This window comes from Eutrema salsugineum, unplaced genomic scaffold (assembly GCF_000478725.1).
Source record: "Eutrema salsugineum unplaced genomic scaffold, Eutsalg1_0 scaffold_9, whole genome shotgun sequence".
In the NCBI taxonomy this organism is placed as follows: Eukaryota; Viridiplantae; Streptophyta; class Magnoliopsida; order Brassicales; family Brassicaceae; genus Eutrema; species Eutrema salsugineum.
This window is the reverse complement of record NW_006256342.1, coordinates 2159784-2176058: the sequence shown is the minus strand read 5'-3', so window position 1 is coordinate 2176058 and position 16275 is coordinate 2159784. Positions and strand designations below refer to the sequence as shown.

Below are 16275 nucleotides of genomic sequence, written 5' to 3'. Positions count from 1 at the left end.
TTCCAAAACATATTCAGATAAAATAGAACACCCTCGTCATGTTGGTCTAGACTAAAGAAAAGTTATCTCACCGCTTTGCTTGATGACGCGTGAACGATTACAATGCAAGAATATCTAGATTTTTTATTACAGGATTATGTGGACATCGATGATTAGTCTGGACTTTGGCTTAGGATACATTCGACTGTTGTAATAGTAATAAAAAAGGAAAATAAACAAAAAAAAATGGAACAAAATAATTAAAATGGTTGAGTTTAATTATAAGAGTAAATCAAAGGAAAAAAAAAAGAGTAAATCAAAGGATTTGATGCACCAAATAGTTAGAACCAGAAGTAACTATTGCTTCTTCATTTCAAGCTTCTACGTTTCCGCTGTTCATGCTTCTTGAATTTGTAGATTTAATGTTGTGGCTTATAGATTATGAGCCTATGGCCCAATTTCAACTGGAATTGACAGTCGGATTATAACTACTTTGGGCTCAATTATGGACCTGCTCATTTAACGTTTCAATGATGATGATATCATCATTTGCTCTTATGGATTCTATGGACTGGCACCTATAGCTATACCGGTGCGACCCGATCAGTGACTTGGTGACATAAATTTTGTAATTAGACCTCCTAAATTCTGATCAGTGTGACCCATATGACATGGTCTGGAATAAAATTAATTAAGATGTCGTCTTAAATTCTTAATACACCTGAATCAATCGTAACAATAAACGGACCAATAAGAATCAAAGACGCGGATCGCCACGTAGGCCTCATCTATTCCTGCATTAAATCTCAGCCGTTGAAAATATCCTGATCGGACGTCTCCCATTCATCCTCTTCCCTTAATCTCCCGAAATTAACCGACTTAAAACATCTCCTCACTATAAATTCCTAATCTCTAAAGTTAACATTGTACAACATTCAGATTTTCCCGATTCCTCTCTGATTCAAAGCTCTTGGTTCCAAGCTCAGATTTTTCTTTCGAGGAAGCCATGGCTCGTACGAAGCAAACTGCTAGGAAATCGACCGGAGGAAAAGCTCCAAGGAAGCAGCTTGCCACCAAGGTTTGTTCTTAGTTTCGATTTTGTTCGCAATCAAAAAGGGGATCTAGGGTTTCGGATTCGGCTAAATTTTTGATTTTTCCGATCGATTGTTGATCTAACGAAATCGTAACTCAGGCGGCGAGGAAATCTGCGCCGACCACCGGAGGAGTCAAGAAGCCTCACCGTTACCGTCCCGGTACCGTCGCTCTTCGGTAATTTCACGATTTTTCTCCTTTCAATCATACCATCCTTTCTTCGTCGAATATGAAATCTAATTAGCTACGGTTGTTTTGATGTCATGAATCAGTGAGATTCGCAAATACCAGAAGAGTACTGAGCTTTTGATCCGTAAACTGCCCTTCCAGCGTCTTGTTCGTGAAATCGCCCAGGATTTCAAGGTAAATTTTTTTTTTTTTTGTGGTTATGTGATTCGCGATTCTTGATTTGTTGAACCTTAAAAGATGGAACTTTGATCTAAATTAAGATCGAAGAAGAAGCTGTTTTTGTGGTATTAAGTTTAATCCGCATATTTTGGTTGAATTGAATTGTAGACGGATCTGAGGTTCCAGAGCCACGCAGTGTTAGCTCTTCAGGAAGCAGCCGAGGCATATTTGGTGGGTTTGTTCGAAGACACAAATCTCTGCGCTATTCACGCCAAGAGGGTTACGATTATGCCTAAAGACATCCAATTGGCTAGGCGGATTCGTGGAGAGCGTGCTTAGAGTCCTAATCCCTCCATGACTATTTCTTCTTTTAGGGGATGTGTTTAGTGTTTCGATTTGTTGTTTTGCTTCTTCGTTTTCTTGTTGTCGTCGTCTACTTTTGATCATGATGTTAAACGCTCTCTGAGCTGGAACAGAGATGGAATGGATATTGATGATATGACAACCCGTTATTGACTCTTGTTTCTCGTAATCGAATTGATTGATTGTGTCATCATTGTTCTTGGCCTTATTCCAATTTTGTTGCTATTGATTTGGTGGAATTAAGAATTGCCGCAATTGAAGATCTGCTTGTAGTGAACCGACTCATCTCATACTCATTGCTCATCAGTTTATGATTTGATGTCTTTAGAATCACAAAATATGATTCGTAACATATAGCTGAGGAGTCATTCTACACCTATGTGTGAATTGTAAGTTTGTTCTTGTCTAGTGTAAGTTTTTCTTTCTCTATGTTGTATTTCTTTTAATAAACGAGATCATGTGCCGAAGTTCATACTACTCACAAATCTTGCAAAAGATCGGAACCTTCTTGTCATTTTGGATTACACGTTAGCCGACTATAACTGTAATCACATTCTTGTCATGTAAATCATATAAACTACCATGAGTTTTGCTCTATCTTTTCTTCTTTCTGTTTGAATTATCTGCGGCTTCCCTGTTTCACGTATTACCGATAAGAAAGTATTGTTTTTTTTTTTTTTTTTAGGATTAAATGTAAAATTTATTCAAAATCAAAAAATATATTTCTGCATTACGTGATTCTTCATATTGAATTTAGAAGCTTGGGATAAAACTACTTCTTAGCTTCTTGATGCAAACCCTATATCAAGAGCTTCCTCGTATTTGTGGTTTCTCAAGTCGTGGATCCATGAGAGTCGATTACAAACATGTTTATTAATGAATTTGATAAATCGAGTGGACGAGGCAGGGGCATATCTGTGGCGGTGGTGAGCATTCCGTTTTTTTCAGAAGCAATGTATTGTCGCTTGGAAAACATAAGAAAGTATATTGTTCTTTTTACCACAACGAAATTTGGCAGAAGAAAGTGGAAGTGGATCCATTATGGATTTTGCTTAAAATGTGAGTTGTGGAATTCTTTTGTTATTGGATGCAAAGTGCGTACAAGTAGTTGGCACAAGAGGAGACGTGCAAGACAGTTATAAGAATCTAAGTTGGATCATACCGCTACAAACGACATAACTCACTAAGTAGTTCTGGTCTCGCAAATATTTCTAGTTTCTACACTTCTTCACGACATTCCTTTTCTGGAATTTCCAACTATCAATAACTTACTTTTCTGTTGTTGTTCCCACAAAAATCAGCAAAGAATACGTTTAGCATCAATCTCCTGCCCACGACCTCGAAATTCCCTTTTTAACTAATATAAAATTTTATGTAATAAACAAATTAGAGATTTCGTATCCCTTTAATCATGAAACTTTCATGTAGCATTAAAGTATCTGACATAAAACTTTACAGACTCAAAGACGAAATACCAAAGTATCTGATTCCTTTTGTTAATCGAGTCCAAACAAGAATCTTGTTACATACAATTCCACGATATAAAACCTGATTAACTCAATAAATAAATAAAAAGTAACAGTATTCTAAAAATAAAATATACCCAACCATAATTTGTTGGTTCAGTAATTAAAAAAAAATTCACACAAAGAACAAACTGTATAATTGTTGACGTATGATCAAATAACTTTCACTGTAACCTCACCCAAATACCTTCACTCGGTATATCTTGGTTCACCACGAAAACCATGTAAAAACCGGGCGGTGCAAGATTCGCAGATCTTGGTATCTTAACTCTGACCTCATGAGTCCATAATCCCATTCTCGAAGACCCGAAATGATCAAGAACCAAAAGTCTCTGATTCATCGAGAAGGAATGAGTAGTAAACGAAGGAAACACCATTGTCACTTTAACCGGACTTTTCACTCTTCCCATTACTCTAAACCTTAGCCTCAAAATCCCACCGTAATTGATCGTCGACTGTAACGTAGGACTCACAATCCTCGGGCGAATGCTCCGGTACTGTGTTTCCAAATACGACGGAGAAAAAGCCTCTAACCTAAGCTCCGTCGGAAAAAGCACGCCGGTGAAATTATAAAACGCATGTGGGTTGCTTCCTCCGACGAGAACTCTCCCATCACGGAGTAAACCGGCGGTTGAATGGTACATCCTTGGGATAGTGCTCGGGTTCAAAACTTCGAATCTTGAACCGACCGGTTTATCAGGATGATAAAGATCAGGATTCAAAACCGGTTCACGACCAAGCTCCCAACCAGCGGTTCCCGAGGAACCACCGTTAATTAACAGAACATGTCCGTCTGGTAAAAGCGTCATGTCTCCCATTACTCTCGCTCTAGGCATCTTCTCAACGATCCATTGAGGATTAGCATCGTTGATCTTGATTCTTGCACACGTGTCAAGCGCTTTCACAAAAGTGTTTCTCCTTAGAGATAGATCAAAGGATCCTTTCGGTGCACCTCCACAAACAAGAACCTCTAAGTCAACGACCGTCGCTTCAAGATTCTTGACCGGGAGAAGAACGGCTGAGCCAGTGCTCGGATAGCTTCTCGGATCACCTCCAGGGATCTCTGGATACGTTTTGAAAACATTGTTCTTCGAATAATCGAGCAAGATTGCTCTGTTGTTAGCGAATATGAACATGTTTCCATCGCTGTTGAGGAAAACGTAAGGGTAGAGATTGTTTTCGTCTCCACGATCGTTTGTTTGGGAGAGAAACGGTAAGCTGTAGAGATTTGGAGCGTTTGTTTTGGGGAAAAACTCGAAGTTGAATTGTCCTCGACCTCCGATTATGATCTGACGACCATCGGGAAGAATATGGTTCGAAGCGTACCATCTTCTTGCAGCGAGTCCGTTATCGACTTCTGTCCAATCGCATGAGTTGTCTTGGCATGGAGAGAAGAGTCTAGCTTTACGTTCACCGTCTTTGTCTCCTCCGGTTTGGAGGAGAGTTCCGTCAGGAAGGACTCCGCCTGAGGAGCACCATGTGTTGGATTGGACCGTTAAAGGACGGATACGGTTTAAAGCGACGTCGTATTCGATCGAGTGCGCGGTGCAGTCTTGTTTCGAAACGGCGTCGTTTGGGCTGTCGTGGCAGGCTCCGTTGGGGAGAGAGATGTTGGAAGGACCGAAGTTAGTTCGGTCGAATATTATGACACGGTCGTTGATGAGGAGCTGCGAGTGCATTGCTGAGATTCCGACGTTTGATAGGAGAAGCTGCCATGTTCCTCCGGCGCCGGAGGCAACATGATAGGAGAGGAGGAGGAAGAAGGCTAAGGAACGGATATGAATGACGTCGGAGAGGATTTGGGGATTGGCTTGTGCAGCCATTCTTGTATTTTTTTGCTGGATGTAGTATTGGGTTTATGTCACGGGTTGGTTTTTTTATTGTGATTTTTTTTATTTTTTATATCTAGTTTTTGTGGTACATAGATGCCCATGAGATCTACTTTATATAGGGTTTGAAGAAAAAAAAAAATCAATTATTAATGTCATGGCGTTATTAATGCAAATTAGACTCACGAAATCATTATGCCAAATTTCCCCTTTTTATCTTTAAAGTTTTAGTCTGAAATGGGACTAAAAATTAATTTGTATGGAGAACCCAAATTTTGTCTTTTGTTTTTTTTTTTTAACAAATCTCACTCGTATTTTGTTTTGGTTTGAATCTACAATAGGTACAACCAGTATTTTGAAAATTTTCCATTGTTATAATTAAAAATTTGGCATTATTTCATTTATAAAAATTAAATTTTTATGATATATATATGTATAAGGTGAAAGCTTTCCATACATTTCAATTTTCTGTATTAGTAAAATCTTTTTTTTTTCAATTTTCCAAATTTGGAAATTACACAAATTAAAGTTGACTAACATTAATAGCCCAACCATTTGTAATTAATAAAAAAAACGTCTTAGAAAAAAAAAATGAAAAAACGCTCAAAGTAATGGTGTATAAAAAGTCATTTGAATTTATATAAGGTGTACATAAAGTAAAATTTTGGGAGATCCAAAAGATAACATGGAAACGGAATTTGTTTTAATAAAATAAAATAATGGAAAGGATATCAGATAAGTATATACATAGACTAAAAAATCAAAAAGTTTTTAATTTATATCTAGTAATGTATATAGTAATGTTAAAGGAATATGTTGATTATTTTCACCATATTATTTAGCGTCGATTCTTAGATATGTAAATTTAAAACTGGAAGAGTTGGGTGGGCACGATTGGGTTATCCCAACGTTATAAAAGGTTTCTTCTCTGATTTAAATCCCATGCAACATTTGTATAATTATGAAGCCATAAAGATTCCATATATATATATGATCAATAATATACCAAGTCCAAAAAGAATATACCTTTACTATTTAGATTTTTATTCACATTGCATACTATATATATGAATTAATTAGTGTAAATAGTGCAAATAATTAAGACACTAAACAGCGGTTTCAAGTAAGACAATACTCGATACCATCATGGTATCTATAAATTTTCAGTTGGGTAAATGCTAAATACCATTTTGATCAAACTAATTATAATCAAGACGTGGTACCAACCTGAAATGTACGATTATAAAATGTTAATGGTCGTCCAAGGAACAATTTCTATTATTAGTTATAACATTATACGTGAAGGGTTGAATAATTCTGCCTGATTGTTTAGTCATTTGTTCGTGAGATGATGCTATATCAACATCAAAGATTACAGTTATTAATCTAATATAATTAAGCAATTCAATTATATATCTTGTCACAGGAGTAATTTCTTTTAATAATTGCGTTATAACTCCACCGTCACTAAAGAAAATTCAATGAATCTTTTTGATATATATAGTTCTATGTACAAATAACAAATATGACAAACAAATGCGTGGAGCATGTTTAAAAGGGTACTTTTTCAACTATAAACCCGTGTTTATAAATAAATTTGATACGGAAAGAAGATATTTATTCTGTCTCGTTGGGACAACTGTCCTTCCAGATAGGTAATCAATACAGCAAAGAAAATACTTAATTATAATACCACAAGATCGCCAAAATGTATCCCAGAATAAATCCATTATTTCGTCGTCAACAAATAGTTAAATATTTCCAGTTAATTTGACCATCTGGATATTACTCTAATTAATACCATGTCGAGAAGCTGGTTTAAATGTATCTATTTTATATTACAAACTGTAAAGATATTAAGAATCTCCACTTAAGTTACAGTTTATGCCTGTGTGTAAGTATATATGTGTGCATATAGATCGGAAAATATTGCTAACGTGACAGGCTACGTGTCACAGCTTTATTTTTGTGAACATTCGGAATCATTTTTGTTTTGTTTTCTGATTAAGTCAAATATGTAAGTTAATAAAATATTCATTTTTAAAAACAAATTTCGAATTTCCATAGAAATAAGGATCTTGATTGATATTTGAATGAGGCAGACGAAATGATAACAAAAAAGGTCAGACCAAAGAAATGAATACGTAGTTTAGATACCAAATTACCAATGTAATTTAAAAAGAAACTCATACTCCACACTCCATAGTGTCACTAGAGGAAGCCAAAATGTATATATAGCATTTAATTCAATTACGCTCACCCAAAAAAAAAAATCAAGATACATGCATAGTTTATTTTTTGTCAAAGTTATCTAATGCTTGTTTTGTAGATGATGCCCGAAAGGTATGAAAGAAAAAGGAATAAAGATTTTGCATTTCTGTCATTATTCATAAATCAAAAGCCGCAAACACTTATTATTTTTCTTCTCTAATTCACATGAGCTGTATATATATATGATGCATATTTCATTAACTCTTTTTTTTTTTTGCCATTATTCTGTTATCGTTTAATGTATTGATGATTAGCCATGTGTGTTGTGAGTCTGTCCAAATTGTATATCTTTTGGGGGCATGCAGTATGGCATAACATATTGATAGAAGCAAAAAATCCACGAAGATTTATAATTTATACACATATACAATATTACATATATATACATATATCCACCAAATTCAATGATTGACACACCGTTGACAATTACATTTCATGAAACCTATGAAAGCATGGTGCATATGTTGACTCTCGTAGTCTCGTTTTTTTTTTTCCAATAGAATTTTCTTATTGTTATTGGCATGCCTCAGTTTAACATAGACGTAAAACAAAGTACATTTAATTCAACTTATAGCACACCTTATAACAAGGATAGTGAAATCAAGGTATCACTATCATCAATCAAAATATTCTTAAAAAAATCATAACTTCGAGCGAATATATTAGTTTATTTGGAACAAAACCATAGAATACATACATATTTGTCTCAAAAAGAGAGTTAAATCGTCTAAAAGAAGAAAATGTTTGTCCTACTTATGCATTATTTTTGTATAGTCACATAGACTGATCGAAACCCTATCCTCTACCAAAACTGACCTATAACATTTTTTACCACTCTCTTGTGATAGTATATCATAAAAGATTGAGAGTCAGTCTTTTCGCAAGATGTAGGGTTCACCAAAGTCGTTTACTATTATGATGGAGAAAGAATTCCTTTAGAAAGGACATTCACCAAAAAATGGAGAAAGAATTCGCTTAGAAAGGACATTCACCAAAAAACCAGAGACTCTTACATTTCTGGAACACGATTAAAAACACCATGTTCCTTTGAGATGATGAGAGATTCGTAAGCTGTCTTGTAGTGCATAAACTACGAAGAGAAAGTTGTTTCCTTTTATTCATTTTTGCTAGTGCATAAAAAAGTTGTCCTGTAGTACATAGAGAGAGTTGTTTTATGTGATTGGCTATCTTTGGCTAGTGCATAAGACCATCTCTATTGGAGATCCTTGGTCCAGATTTTTAGGTGTTTTGAAAAAAAAATTAAAAAAATAAGATTTTAATAACGATCGTCCCTTGTATAAGAGTTTTAAGGGACGCCTCTTACCTGATGTAGCATAGGGATTGGCTGATGGTCTAAAACATTGTGTTGTAGTGCATAGAGAAATTGTTATTTTCTTTTAATGCAGAAACTATTTGAAACTTGAAACTATTCTACTCCTTGTCCATCTTTCAGTATTGGTAGACTTATTGTCTGAGCCTTAATCTTGCTTTATTTTTACTGCTTGCCTCTGATATAAATCATTTCAAAAAGAATTATAAACACACCACTACAGAAGGACCAATTTTATCCATATCTTGTTGGATATAAAACAATGCGGAACCATGCAGATTTGTTTAAATGGATCAAGATAGAAAGTCACCACTTTGTGCAGAGGATTCCAATTTTATCAAGTTAAGTGTTTCCAAAGGATCAAGCGACCAAATGTAGATATATACTACTTGCAAATTTGAGGATGACACAAATAGTTTCCAAGAAAATCCAAAGTGGAATGAACAACTAAGCTCTGTAACTCAAAACTGAAAATCATAAGGTAGGTTCCAACAGAGTGAAGCAAAAAGAAACAACCACGTATAGAGCACGGGAAAACGGAAGCATTGTGCCACAGCCACATTAATCAGACATGTCAGTAGCAGATAAATAGCTCCTCAGGTAATGAAACTCACTACAAGGCCTATAAAAATTATGTTTCACTGGAAAGTCTACGTACCTGATGTAGCCTAATTCTTTAAATTTGGCTGGAGAGGAGAAAAGCAAAAGATAAAGTCAAAACCATGTCACCTAAAAGTACATTGAAAAAGGAAGAATTCAGAATAATTCACAGATTTGAACGAAGTAGGCCAATATGAACAGAGAATAAGCACGTGGCAGATTTAGTCCATAATCATCACACAATACCTTGATATTGCAGCGCTATAGATGGAAGTTAGAACACCCATGAATTCTATCTCAGGGGTCTTCTACCCGCCTTCTCGAACTCCTCTTGCAGCCATTCTTCTTCAGCAGCCTATAAGATTAACAATATCAACATACTTCCATTTGAAAAGGGATGGTACAGACTACAGAGAGATGGGAGATTCGTAAAAGGAATGAACAAAATACATGCAAGGAAATAAGAAATAGTCATTAGAATTTAGAAACTCGTGTAGCTATCAAAGTAAAACAAAATGAAGTTTGTCTGGCTGAGGAACCATGAGATGTTGGTTAAAAACAGCCTGGGTCGAATCTTTGAAGCAAAATAGGATAAATTCTCAGTAGTATCAAACTAAGCGCTGCACATGATGCTTCGTCACTTTTGCATTCATTTTATTCAAAACTCTGTTTTCTTAATCTCATTTTTTTTTTTTTTTTTTTTGCAGAGCCAATGCGTAACAAGCCAACAACCAAATCTGTTTGTGGGAATGATTCTGTTTCTCAAATATTTGCGGATTGAAAGAAAAAGTATGGTCTCATTGTCGGTATTATCCTCTCATCTCGAGCTGGTCAGTTCTCTAGAGCCGACTGAAAGAAAAAGTTTCAAGCACGGATTTTATTATTATCATCATCTCTCATCTGAGAAATGAAAATTGTTTGGCTTCTCCTTTCACTTCCTTTTTGTGCGTTTGAGTTAAGTTCTCTCATTGGAAATAAGTGAATCATTTGACTTAATTGGTTTCAAAAGCATTCATTTTTCATTGCATCACAAATCCCTCATATAAAATCCCTCAGAGTCACTTAACAAATATATGTGAGATTCAATCTCAAAACTAATCAGCAACTTGAACCTGATTATTAATTATATACCATGTTCTTCTTAGTATGGGATTTAAAAATCTGTTACATGTTGTATTCTTCCCCTGAACTAAGTAACACACTCGATATTGATTTCACCGAAGGAATGACCTTTTTCACTGTAAATAAATTTTCTCCCCACTCACTACAACCAGAGAAACAATATGGTTGGGTAAAAGAAAAACCTGTCAGGTGGGTTATAACTTAGTAGTATAAGAGAGTATATCAACACAAGCACAGTCAAGTTGTCATAACTTTGTTTTAAAGACTGCAGTGGTTCAGTGAAGATAGTTATGACACATTTAATAATGCGATGACTCTTGTCCACACATCCATTAAACTCTCTCACACAACATTTGCAATTCCCGTTTGCATTGATTCTCCTTTTCCTTCTTGTTTACACCAGTCCCTTCTTCATGAGTATCGTTTAATTTGTGTATTTAATTATTTCTTATCTTCATGAAAAACGTCACCCAAAAATTCATTTTTTTTAGAAGATGACATGGAAAAATAAATGTTTAATTATTTCTTATCTTCATGAAAAACGTCACCCAAAAATTCATTTTTTTTAGAAGATGACATGGAAAAATAAATGTTCTCTCTATGGCTATTGCTTGATTTAATACATAAAGGTTTATAGTTCAACAATATATAAAAGGAATAGAAAGAATAGAGGCGGAGTTCTCCATTCACCGGAAATCATAATAATTAAATAACAAGAAAAAGAAGTATTGAGCCAAAAAAAGAAGACAAACAGTGTAAAATCCGACGTGGCTTTGGGTTTCAGACAACAACAAGCTCGCTCTGTTTAAGAAAGCTTTTCATCATCTGACGGCTAAACTTCACTTGTCCCCGTACACAAAAATCCAAGAAATTATCAACGGCTACTTTCATCTCACTACAAAGACCAACACGTGTCGTTCACCCACTCGTCCACTGTAACCTGGCGGGAGCTAAACAGGAAGAGGACAATGTGGAGGAGGACCCCACATTTACTCTCAACCCATGGACCAAATCACGGAAGAGTTTCTCTAACCAAAAAATGTTTGTTTAATGATGGATTACGCAAATCCTTACCAAAAACGGCGCCGTAGGGTCGGTTCAACGTTAACTCAGTGTGTTTTTTTTGGCTAATTGTTGGACCCGCTCGACATTAACTAATTTTTTATTTCGTTATAATTTTCAGGAATATGTTTTTTTTTTTATCGAACGAGAATTCCGGGAAATGTTTTGTTCAATATAACACAACGAACTGATTGAGATCGCTCTATCATTCCGTCATGGAAAATTCATTTGATTTGATGACTTAAAATTTGGACTGTCGTACCCGTGACAAGATACAACGCAATAAAAGTCAACATAAAAGAAAAAACTAGCATTATCCACAAAAGAAAAGAAAACAAAGAAAAAATATTTGAAAAATTAATTATATAAAGTTGAAAATCAAACATCTTCAAGAAGCTGCGGCGGTGGCCGGAGAAGTAGGATCGGCGGACAAGGAAATCGCCGGACCGACTCTACACCCTTCGAGCATGAACACAACATCAGACATTGACGGCCGATCAACTACGTCACCTCCAGTACACAACAAACCAACTTTAACCCCCAACAAGAACTCTTCCCACTCGGAACTTTCCGGGTCAAGCTCCAACAAACCCGGTTCAAGCAACTCAACGATCTGACCCTTTTGCAACTGTCTCTTCACCCATTTCACTATATCTTCATCTTCCGTAAACATCACAGCTCTTTTCCCAGTCAAGATCTCTAACAACACGATCCCAAAGCTGTACACGTCGCTCTCTTTACTCGTTTCACCCATTAAAGCCGTTTCGGGTGCAGCATAACCTAAAGACCCAACCGGAGTCGACGAACTGGACGGTTCTCCAGCTGGAGTCAACGTGGTAAGCCTATCTAAACCGAATTCAGACAAATGCGCTTCGAAATCTGCATCGAAGAGTACGTTCTGCGGATTCAAATCGCCGTGAATGATTGACAAAGAATGCAAGAAAGAGAGTCCTCTAGCGATTCCAAGCGCGATGAGATGACGCATTGGCCAGTTCAAGACGTGTCCGTCTTGGTGTGAAGCTTCTTGCAAAAGCGTAGAGAGGTTTCCGTTTGGCATGTAGTCGTAAACCAAAAGTCTCAGATCAGGCGGTCCACAATAATACCCTCTCAAGACCGTGATGTTCTTGTGCTTCACTCTACCTAAAGCCTCAGCTTGGCTACGAAACGTCGCGTCGGTTATGGAAGCACCGTCCATGAGTCTACGAACCGATAAAACCATCCCGTCTTTAAATATCGCCTTGAAAACCAACCCGTATCTTCCTCGGCTCAATACGTTTTCTTCGTCGAACTGTCTTGTGGCTTCTAAGGTTTCAGCTAATGTGATCTTGTTGTTGAACATCACGAGTTTAGGTCCACCATTGTTGTCCTCTCCTCTAGTCCCACCAGAACTCGCTCGTGATGTACGTGACGGTGTTCCTTTCTTGTCCCGAGTCAGACCCAATCTTATTTTCTTCCGCCATCTCCATAGACTGAACACATAACCGCAGCAACAGAGTAAGAGCAACAACGCTCCAGACGCTGCTAGTGTTACAAGTAGAATCAGCTTTCTTCTTCTTCTTCTCCTTACGTTTTGACATTCTAAACCAACCGGTTTACCACAGAGTTTCGGGTTATTAATGAAGACAGACGTGTTGTTGAAACGTGCAGCTAGAGCTTCTGGAATCTCCCCTTCCAAGCTGTTTCTTGATACGTTGAAGTAGTTAAGTGAATGTAGCCGAGAGAGACTTGATGGTATTGTAGAATTCAATCTGTTCGACGAAAGATCTAACGCGGTTAGGTTCACCAATCTTGATAACGATTCCGGTATTGGACCCGATAGAGTATTCGAATCAAGCAGTAGAGATTCAAGAGACGAATCCTTAGAAATCTGACCCGGAATGCCTCCTGTTAATTTGTTGTGACTCAAATCAAGCTTCTTCAAACGAGACAGATTTGAAAACCGAACCGGAATGTGACCCTTGAAATTGTTCGAACCGAGCTCAAGAACCTCAAGACTTGAGCAATTCCCAATCTCCGGCGGGATTGAACCGGAGATCCGATTGTGAGACATGGAAAACACTTGTAATGACTTGAGAAACCCGTAGTTCGAAGGGATATGATCGGAAAATAAATTGGAACTGAGGTTTAAGAACCGTAGACTAACCAAGCTGCTAAAACCTTCCGGTACGACGCCGTCAAGCGCGTTGTTGCCTAAATCAACCACTTGAAGATCCGGCAAGCCAAAGAGTTCGATGGGTAATTTACCGGAGATTCTCTGTTTACTTAGATCCAATACCCGAAGCTTCATTAACCCGCCAATGCTAACCGGAATCCGACCGGTTAACCCGCATCCGCTTAGGTTTAGTACGCTCAAGCTCTTTAGTTCACCCACATTGGCCGGGATTTCGCCGGAAAATCTGTTGAAGCTGAGATTCAGTATGCTGAGATTGGCGAGCTTTGTTATCTCCGACGGTATAGCTCCTGTGAGATGATTTTCGTTTAGATTCAAGGTTTCGAGTCCGTATAAACTGAGAAGATCCGATGTGATCCGACCCGAGAACCCGTTTCTTCCGAGAGAAATCGCCGTTAGACTCCGTAACTGACCCAGAAAACCCGGAATCTGACCCGAGAGCTTGTTTCCTTCGAAGTCGACGACTCGCAACGATCTGCATTTTCCGATGCTCGTCGGGATTTCTCCAACAAAGGAATTATTCGCTGCTCTCAGCTCCTGAAGCGCCGGGAAGTTCCCGATTTCAGCCGGAAATTTGCCGGAGAAGAAGTTCCCAGATATATCCAAAACCATGATTGAGGTCAAATCGGTCAACCACGCGGGAAAATCGCCATAAATGTGGTTCTCGTGAACGTCGAGAATCTCCAAATTAGGGTTCACGCAGGCTGCATTTGACGGCTTAGCTATTCCCGTGAAGTTATTAACTCCCAATTGAATAATTCGCATGGAGGAACCACAGAGAAGACTCGACGGAACTTTACCTCCGAGTGAATTTCCCGACAATGAAATCACCTGAAGACTTGGAATCTTCCCCAAAGTCGCCGGAATCAGACCGGAGAGGGAATTTCCGGCTGCGCTGAAGTGTACAAGCGACAAACATTTAGCCAATGCCGATGGTATTGTGCCTTGTAACTGGTTCGAGTCTAGCCATAGATACTCTAGCTTTTGTAGCTGCCCGAAAGTCGCCGGGATCTCGCCGGAGAAACGGTTATACGAGAGGTTGATGAGCTGGAGAGAAGACTCCGCCGAGAAATTCGCCGGGATCTTACCGGATAATGCATTGGAAGACAAATCGACGTAACGGAGGCTCTTGGAGACTGTAACGCCAGATATAATCCCGGTGAGTGAGTTGTGAGCAGCGTTGAGCACCTGGAGATTCCTTAGATTTAGTATTTCCGGTGGAAACTCGCCGGAGAAGGAGTTGTAGTGGAGATAAATCGCTCTGAGGAAGACACAACGAGAAAGAGACGACGGAATGGCGCCGTTTATGTCGTTGGAGTGAAGACTGAGTTTACGGAGCTGAGTTAACTCGCCGAGTCGAGGGCTGAGGTGGCCGGTAAGGCGGAGACGGGGAAGACGAAGCTCTCGGACATGGCCGGAAAAGCATAAAACTCCGCGCCAGTCGCATGGAGCTGAGGGAGACGATTGATTCCAGCCGTCGAGAGCGCCGAGAGGATCGTGGAGAGAGAGTTTGAAGGATGTGAGTGCTTGAATCTCTGATGAAACGGCGGAGGTGTGAGGGAGTTGAGAGAAAACGGCGGCGAAGAAGGTGAAGTGAAGGTAGAAGATGACCGTTGCGGCCATGAGAGTGGAGAAAGGAAAGATTTTGCAGAGAGAAGTAGTTCTTTGCTCTATATTATAAGAGAGGAGCGTATGGAGGGAGAGTGCGACGACATCGTTTTTGGTTTCCACTCTATGGAATCTTTGGGTGCTGTGAATTTTTGTTGTTCCCCAAAAGCAAATTATAAAACAAGAAAATGTTTTCTTATTTATGCCCACAGTGGATTATGAGCAAAAATCTCTTATATGCATATGTAGTTTTGTGTATGTATGTATACATGTGCTTGTATGACAGTATTTGCATATATATGTTTGTGGCTTCCAGTGTTGTGACAAATGTTACGACCAACTCTGCATCTCTCATGGCAGGCTGGTACATCACAAACCACCAAACCGTATGTATTTTCTCACCAAGACTGAATATCTTATCTATTGAATATTTTATAGAGTTTCATAAATTCTGAATACTTACTTTGATGAACAATTTTAAGAGCCTCTTTTTTTTTTCTTAATGATCAAAAAGTCACTGATCACACTGAGACTATAAAAACATAAAGATAATGTAGACAAATAGGATATTGGATTGTTAGAAAAATGAATTATATCACTAAATTGACAATGAAAATATTTTAATCTATGAATCATAATATCTGCCGCAATAGATGGACCACAAGAAGAAGACATAAAGCCGAAGGACTAGTTTAATCAAGTACAAGACTGTGTTCTTGTTTCGGTACGAGCAATATGTAAATGAATCTATTGAGTTATTTTTATCTCCCTAACATCAATCCGTTGTAGTCTAGCTGGTCAGGATACTCGGCTCTCACCCGAGAGACCCGGGTTCGAGTCCCGGCAACGGAGATTTTGTTTTTGTGATATACGAATTTTTCTACTTTCTAGTTGAGGTAATATCATTTAAGTACCGTCAGATTATGACATTAGAGTTTCCCAAATTCTCCCAGCAGCGATACTTCTCAAAATTCA

General features: G+C 38.0%; 3 protein-coding genes and 1 non-coding gene across 4 annotated transcripts; 2 read left to right on the top strand and 2 right to left on the bottom strand.

Moving 5' to 3' along the window:
• Positions 1–873: 873 nt before the first annotated feature.
• LOC18008517 (histone H3.3) lies at positions 874–1972 on the top strand. The gene is made up of 4 exons (XM_006390227.2): positions 874–1057; positions 1172–1248; positions 1344–1434; positions 1588–1972. The coding sequence occupies exons 1-4, from the start codon at positions 986–988 to the stop codon at positions 1756–1758; spliced, it is 411 nt and encodes a 136-aa protein (XP_006390289.1). The 5' UTR covers positions 874–985; the 3' UTR covers positions 1759–1972.
• Positions 1973–3249: 1277 nt separating this feature from the next.
• Positions 3250–5204, bottom strand: LOC18008540 (aldehyde oxidase GLOX). The gene has a single exon (XM_006390226.2). It carries the CDS (start codon positions 5129–5131, stop codon positions 3473–3475), a length of 1659 nt encoding a protein of 552 aa, XP_006390288.1. The 5' UTR covers positions 5132–5204; the 3' UTR covers positions 3250–3472.
• A 6550-nt stretch (positions 5205–11754) lies between these two features.
• On the bottom strand, positions 11755–15335 carry LOC18009415 (probable LRR receptor-like serine/threonine-protein kinase At4g36180). Its single transcript, XM_006390225.2, has one exon. It carries the CDS (start codon positions 15313–15315, stop codon positions 11911–11913), a length of 3405 nt encoding a protein of 1134 aa, XP_006390287.1. The 5' UTR covers positions 15316–15335; the 3' UTR covers positions 11755–11910.
• A 744-nt stretch (positions 15336–16079) lies between these two features.
• Positions 16080–16152, top strand: TRNAE-CUC. The gene has a single exon. It is a non-coding gene; the product is annotated as a tRNA-Glu (tRNA).
• Positions 16153–16275: the final 123 nt, after the last annotated feature.